A 7,296-nucleotide genomic window follows, 5' to 3' on the forward strand; every position below is an offset into this window, starting at 1 on the left:
TGAATTCGCCCGAAGGCAGCTGTTCAACTGACGGGACAAAAACGACGCACACACTAACGAACATTAGAAATTGAAGAAAAAAACGAATCAACGACGAAGACGACGACAACAACAACAACAGTCGAATAACGCTACTCTACAAACAACATACTCATCTCGTTCGCATTCTATGTGTCGTACATTTGTATGTGTCCAGTAAAAGAGATACACATCATCTTTACATATACAGTTTTGAAAACAATGTGTTCGCATTCATCGTCGTCGACGAATGAAAGAAAGAGGTAGAGAAAAAGAAACGTCGAAATATCATACACACACTCAAGTCCACAGCGAAAAGAAAAGAAACGAAACGAAATATATTCTGAGTTTGATTTTAATCGGTTTCTTCTCTTTCGAATGCTAAAGCGCATCAATACGTGCCGTGTATTCGTGCAGCAGCAGGTGATACAAGAGTCAAGAACCTGAATGGTGTGCTACATGCGATGTAAATAATAAATTATTCAAATGCAATTTTGTGATTGGGAACCCATCGCAAGAAGTATCAGACGAAAGGTAGAAATGTGTTTTGGACAGAAACATTTTGGTGTGATGTGGATATAAAAATGTTCGATTTTTCAAGTGGTTGTGATAATGTGACTCTTGGGAAAATGAAATCGTTTTTTCTCTGCTGCGAGAAGTTTTTTTCATTTTTTCTTTAGTGAAATGGTAACAAAGAGACAATCGGACATTATAGTGAGTTGGTGAAGAGGTGAAGATCGATACACAAGTTTCTCAAGAAAATTTCTTGGAATCATTTCGATCGAATTGTTGACACGATAATTCTGAACTTAACCGATTTGACCGAACTAAAAATATCAAATAAATACGGGCTTGTCGAAATATTGCATCAGCCAGAGTTTGCATCGACAGAAGGAGTGTCTGTTAAAAAAACATTTAAATTGCAAAAAACAAAACGCTATTAAAAAACACTCTGTGATTATTGTCATACCCATTTAAAGAATTTGTGTGTGCCCATTCGTTTGCATTCAGTCTGGTTTCTAGTTATAGAGAAGCCGAGTAAATAAAAAAAAACGTGCATATTTTCATGGGTGTAGCAACAGAGCACGGGTTGGAACTTACGTGTTTATTTTGAAAAAAATCACAACATTGTTGCAATTCGCGTGCATTGTGTCATTTTGTGGCCGTTGGTATATGTTTTTTTTGTTCGTCTTATTGTGTGTGTCGTGTGTTTAGTCTCTTTTGAATTTCTTTATTGAAAATTGTGTGTCGTTGATTTTTTTTCCTGTCGTTGTTGAACTGCTGAATGCAGATTCCGTACAAATTTGATGTAAATCGCTGAAAAATGAACCAAATCCGATCGAACGGTGAATGTGAACGGTGCGTTGTTTGTCGCAGCAAATAATGCGAACGTTGTGATTTCGTCGGGCTGCTTCCTCGTTGCATTGTATCTGGGTCCGTAAGCGTGAAGTAAACAAATGAGCAGTTCACAAACGAACGAATAATAATAGGTTTGCCAATTATTACAAAGGAACAGACGACAAACATCTATATAGAGGAAAACAGAAAGAAACATATACATTGCATATATATGTATATAAATCAGGCCCAGTCACCGTGGTTTCCAATCAGCTATTGCATTTGTTTATTCGCATTTCATGTGATCTTGCATATTAATTTAAGGCGCAGCAGAGAAAGTGAAGCGTGAAACCGATACCGTACACACATTGCAATCGACATAAGTAATTGATTCTTTTCTGCACACACGGTGAACCATACAATACTGCTGTTGCCGCAACATATCATTCAACAGTTCGAGTAAACGCTTTCAGAACAACGGACAGAATCATTATGGAGATTGGTCTCGATGAAGATGATGAAGTCACAGATATTCGCGAACAAATGTTTCACAACACTGTTCGTGAACAAATCGTAAGTAGTTTCTCGATCATTCAATTCACTATACAAACAAATACCATTGACAATTGTGTTAAGTGTTTGGCCGAAATGATAAATGTGGCATTTTATTCGAAATGTGTGACATAAACGAATTTCAATTGTTCAACGGAATGTTATGCGTCGAAAATAGAATTGTTTTATTTTCTTTCTGCTTCGACAGCAATGAAGAAAGAGAAGAATTTTTTTTATTTTTGATATGCTGTGTGTTGATGCTGACGCATTAAAATGAAAGTAAAGTCTTTAATATATCTTGGCCATTGAACAGGCACATAATCTCTCGTTCAGTTGATTTTTTTTTTGTTTTGAAAAATTGCTTTTTGATCGCGAGAAGAACAAGAAGAAATGAACAAAAAAAAAGCACACACACAGTGAATAAAGTGAGCGATTGCTTGATGTGTCTCGAGTGAAAGAGATGAGATGTGCGTATAAAAACACACACACATATACGTCGAGTGAAATCTAATGATAAATGTGTGATGCGATGGACTTGACCTCAAAAAATCAACAGTTCCATTCGTTTGGCATTTTTTTTCCTTCTGGTATTCAATAATAACAAAATATATTCGCTCGGATTCCGGTGGTCATTTGAATAATTGCGCATTACTCCAAAAATATGCGGTGATAATTGTAACTTTCGGATAATACAGAAAGCCTCATTTTTCTACAGAGATTACATTCCGTTCGATTTCATTGGATGTGATTTTATTAAATCGCAATCCATTTTCAGCGTGTAAATTGACGCAAAATAAATGGTCACAACAGTTAGATGTTTATTTACAATTTTTACGCTTAACAAAATAGCATTGACTCAACTCGTTGGCCATTTTTTCGCTGACATTGTGCATAATTTTTTGCGCTTGATATTTTTCTGATTTGATTCGTTTTTTTTTAATATGATTTCTTTTATCTGCTTTGTTTACAGATTTTCTTGTTGCTGTTCATATTGTTGTACGTTGGTTCGTTTGCATTGATCGGTCGATTTCGTCGTCGTGATAAGGAAGATCTATGCTCCACCGACGACGATGAAGTTTTAGTATATAAAATAAGGTATGTGATTGACTCTCACGATTTATCTAACAATCGCCATAAATTTTATAGTAGCTAGATCTCCCTGGCGCAGCATTCATTCAATTTCAAATGACATCAAATTCTCTCACACAAAACTTAATTTCGATTAATTTTTTTCCATTTTCAGCCTATGGCTGTGCACATTTTCGTTAGCCGTTGCCATATGTGCGGCATTGCTGTTGCCCATATCGATTGCTAGCAATGAAGTGTTGCTTCTATACCCGCTCAGTTACTATGTTAAGTGGTTGAATAGTTCGCTGGTTCACGGTAATTTTATTGTTATTGTTTTAATGTGCATACCTCTACCTTATCTTCTTAAATAAACAAACTCAATACAACTTCCCGCATACTCATAAATTACATTTGATTTGCAACCTTGCCAACACTCTCTCACCCATTATTTATTATATTTATAGGACTGTGGAATCATGTGTTTCTATTCTCAAATTTGTCATTGTTTGTGCTGCTTCCATTCTCATATCTATTTGCCGAGTCGTCGGGATTTTTCGGCCATAAAAAGGGGATCATATCGCGAGCATATGAGACATTTACCGTGTTCTCACTTTTAGCTGTTGTCGTTTTAGGCATCACTTATGTTGTATCAGCCGTTATTTATCCAGAGAAGAGAGGGATACAAACGCTATTAAGTAAGTGTTTATGAATGCCGAGTTTTTGTTTACTCATCCAAAACACCTCTATATTAGATGTGTCGATGGTATCGTCAAAAGTATCCAAATATAGCGAATAAGTATCGTTTCTTTTTTATTCAATCAATTTTTGTGTATTTTCCAGATTTGGGATCGTATCACCTACCATTTTTATATTCATGTGTTTCATTTATTGGAGTGCTCTTGTTATTGGGTATGTATTTTTTACTCTTCTCCTTTCAAAATTCATAAAAAATATCAACTAATTGCATTCGTTTCATTTTTTGTCCATTTCTTGATTGGCTTGGCTAGTATGCACGCCGTTGGGTTTTATCCGATTATTCGGGGTCGTTGGCCAGGTGTTAGTGAAGCCACACTTAATGCGTGACGTCAATGAAGAATATCATGCGTCGCACTTGGAGGAGGCGAGTGTTTTACGAAAAATTGAAAATTTGCAATACAATCAGACAATCACATCCACCAAATTATCCACGAATAATAGCATTGCATCAACACAACCATCCAAATATTGTGATATAAATTCCATTCCAAAAGCATTTGGTTCGCTAACAATATCATTGCTGCGTCATCGCAACCGTAAACCATTAAACACAATTAGTTTCAATCATAAGAATCATCCGAGCAAGGCAATTATTGATGACGACATGCCCAGTGACACCGCCGACTATTCGACAAATATTTTGGAATGTGATGAGCTACATGAAAGACTGCACAAATTGCGAATCGAACGCAAAGAATTGGATAAACTACGTAGTTCGACGGCAATTCAGCGCAATTTGATTTATCCATTGGCCATGCTAATGTTGCTATTTCTAACGGGTGTCACCGTTTTAGTTGTCGTCCAAAATACATTGGAGCTGTTGATTGGTATCAAAGCGTTACCGCTCAGCACAAGGGTAAATTGATTTGCTTCGTAGAAACTAAATTTCGTTGAATCCAAAAACGGCAACGTATTTCTAACACGGCAATCGTTGAATTTTATTGCAGCAATTCACATTGGGCATCACATCATTGTCAAAAGTTGGACCGATTGGAGCCGCAACCGAAGTGTTAATCATCTTTTATTTGTGCGCCACATCAACCGTTGGCCTGTACACAATGCCATTCATGCAGAGCATTCGGCCACAACGACACAAAACCTCACTCGCCCAACTCATCGTCAACGGAGCACTGGTTTTAATACTTAGCTCGGCATTGCCGCTTTTATCAAGAATTTTGGGTACGTAACACACTAAAACATATCACATTCATCAATTACGCTCAATTACATTCGTTTCTAATCTTTTGTTTCGTTGTCTCTTCCGTTTTCAATTGTCATTTGCTTTTATAGGAATCACAAATTTCGATTTGCTGGGCGACTTTGGTGAAATCGAATGGCTGGGCAGTTTCCAAATTGTTCTATTGTACAATGTAATTTTTGTGGGCACCACCACATTATGTTTAGGTAAATTGATTTGCTTGAGAGATAAAATCAAATATGAATCGAAATAGACCGTTTTCCAACAATCATTCAATTTTTCCATCTTTTTTCTAGTGAATAAATTTACGGCCACTGTTCGACAAGAACTATGCAATCGGTTAGTTGAAAATTATATCATATTCACAAATTATGTGTCATTTATCAATTGATTCATCACGCATCCAATCTTATCACTTAATTTATTGTGTGCGCATAAATTTCAAAGCAAACGAGCATTTTTTTTTTGTTTTTTTTTTTAAACATTTTATGTATGTGTTTATATGCCTATGGCAACTGATCACAATTACAAAAGTCACAAAGAAAAAAACTCAATCGTGTTTATTAAAACGTAGATTTCGTTCCAAAAGGGCAGTAGAAAGGGAAACAAATATATACATATATGAGAAATAAAGCAATTCTTCCAATGAGTAATTTAATTCATTATGTGTGTAAAATCAAAATTGAGAATAACCCAGTTTAGTGTCATTATTCTTTTTTTTTATTTATTTTTAGTTTGTAGTATTTAGAATGTGACTAAGCTAATTTCGGCATTTAACGTGTTATTTATTTTAGTATGTATATGTATATTTAAATCAAAGCAATTTATCACTTCATTTTTTAACCAATTCGAAGAATAATTTTTTTTCCATTAGCGTAGATAACATCCTTTCAAGTAGCTCACCTTTTTTTCGAAACTTCTTTTTGTTTTTTTGTTAATTTCTAAATTGTCTGTGTTGCAAGCATAACACTGATCAGCACTGACTCATATCATACAACAATCACACGTAAAATGCTTTTTAAGTACTTTAAGGCAACGAATTGTGAACTATAATAACAATATGAAGAGAAAAAAAATAAAGACTTTATGCACCTTATCATTAATATCAAACACCTTTAAATGGCTTCTAGCATTATCTCCTAAATCAATCCCCTAGGTTCTATTTTTTTATCCAATTAGTTGAGAGAATCGTTATAATTATTCCATGTTTTCTCACTGATGACCATTTTTATTATCTCTTCTTCTTCTTCTCGTCTCTTTTTTTCTCTCTCTCTCTCTCTCTCTCTCTCTTATACAGGTTACGATCTCTATTCGGATACAATTATTATAACAATTTCGAAACCCATGAAAATGGACATATTGCGCAAGACTTATTAAACAACCAGAATCACGTTGGTAAATAGCACAGGAATGCAATCAATGTTTACGCACATTTTAGCCACGATCCTGCTATTCATCGATTCAAATGAATGCCAAACTAACGATGAAATACCATTAATGATTTAAATGTGACATTTAATTAATGTACGATCGGTTTTTTAAGTGAAAAAAAAAAATTGCATTTCATTTGCTCGTAAGCATCAGACGTGTGCAAGGTCAAAAATTCTAGGGGGGGGGTAAAATGATTTTGCCAGGGGGGGTCTGGAAATCGATTCTATCTAGTGTAAACCAGTCTCCGAAAAAAGTGAGGACTAAAAAAAAAAAAAAGGTCCTCACTTTTTAAAATCGATTCTATCTAGTGTAAAACAGTCAAAATTCCACAATGGGGGTCTAAAATTTTGCCAATGGGTGTCAAAAAACAAGTGAAGACCTAAAAAAAAAAGGTCCTCACTTTTAAAAATCGATTATATCTAGTGTGAAATTTTCCAAATCGCTGGGGGGGTCCACATTTTGGAATCCTAGAGGGGGGGAAAAACCGGAATACCCCCCCCCCCCTTGCACACGTCTGGTAAGCATTCGATCTAGTTTGTATCAATGATGTACAAGTGTCCATCTTCATTTCGTGTAAAAAAATTAATTTCCATTTTGAAACAAAAGACTTCTTTTTTTCATTACACCATAATTCGTTTATTTTTTTTGTAAGTTTACTTTTTTCATTCTTTCGTTCGTACAATGGAGAAATTAATAAAAGAAAGAATGAGACTTTTTGCCAAAGATGAACAAAATAAAAAGAAAATCAATTGTTTTATATCAATCTGGTGCACAGCTCTGTGCTTGCCTTGCTTTACCTTACCAACAACGTTATTTCGACAAGATTATGCAGAAATTTGTATGCAACAAACCGATTTTCCTCAAATTTTTATCAATGAAAGCATGAACAAACATCTCTTAGATGGAGAGTAAATAAACGAAAAAGTCGAATTCGG

The 7,296-nt window shown here is 35.1% G+C and overlaps 1 protein-coding gene across 3 annotated transcripts; it reads left to right on the top strand.

The window, feature by feature from the left end:
* Window position 1: 1 nt before the first annotated feature.
* LOC129579181 (protein Lilipod) lies at window positions 2-6,966 on the top strand. Of its 3 annotated transcripts, XR_008689197.1 has the most exons (11): window positions 27-1,929; window positions 2,879-3,003; window positions 3,152-3,291; window positions 3,441-3,671; window positions 3,817-3,885; window positions 3,984-4,588; window positions 4,680-4,911; window positions 5,023-5,136; window positions 5,227-5,269; window positions 6,228-6,638; window positions 6,754-6,966. XR_008689197.1 is itself a non-coding variant. In XM_055468925.1 (10 exons), the coding sequence occupies exons 1-10, from the start codon at window positions 1,849-1,851 to the stop codon at window positions 6,331-6,333; spliced, it is 1,746 nt and encodes a 581-aa protein (XP_055324900.1). In that variant the 5' UTR covers window positions 27-1,848; the 3' UTR covers window positions 6,334-6,966. The 3 variants fall into 3 exon arrangements, 2 of the variants coding, with proteins under 2 accessions (XP_055324901.1, XP_055324900.1); XM_055468925.1 differs by having other exon boundaries at window positions 6,228-6,966; XM_055468926.1 differs by lacking the exons at window positions 6,228-6,638; window positions 6,754-6,966 and having other exon boundaries at window positions 2-1,929; window positions 5,227-6,033.
* The last annotated feature ends 330 nt before the right edge of the window (window positions 6,967-7,296 follow it).

Source organism: Sitodiplosis mosellana, unplaced genomic scaffold (genome assembly GCF_009176505.1).
Source record: "Sitodiplosis mosellana isolate CC-2019 unplaced genomic scaffold, AAFC_SMos_1.0 Smas_scaffold_6226, whole genome shotgun sequence".
NCBI classification, from domain to species: domain Eukaryota; kingdom Metazoa; phylum Arthropoda; class Insecta; order Diptera; family Cecidomyiidae; genus Sitodiplosis; species Sitodiplosis mosellana.

Coding starts and splice junctions, on each gene's coding strand:
- LOC129579181 (XM_055468925.1), top strand. CDS start 1,849: ATGGAGATTGGTCTCGATGAAGATGATGAAGTCACAGATATTCGCGAA. Junction 3,292..3,440: donor GAATAGTTCGCTGGTTCACG/GTAATTTTATTG, acceptor TTATATTTATAG/GACTGTGGAATCATGTGTTT. Junction 5,137..5,226: donor CACCACCACATTATGTTTAG/GTAAATTGATTT, acceptor TCTTTTTTCTAG/TGAATAAATTTACGGCCACT.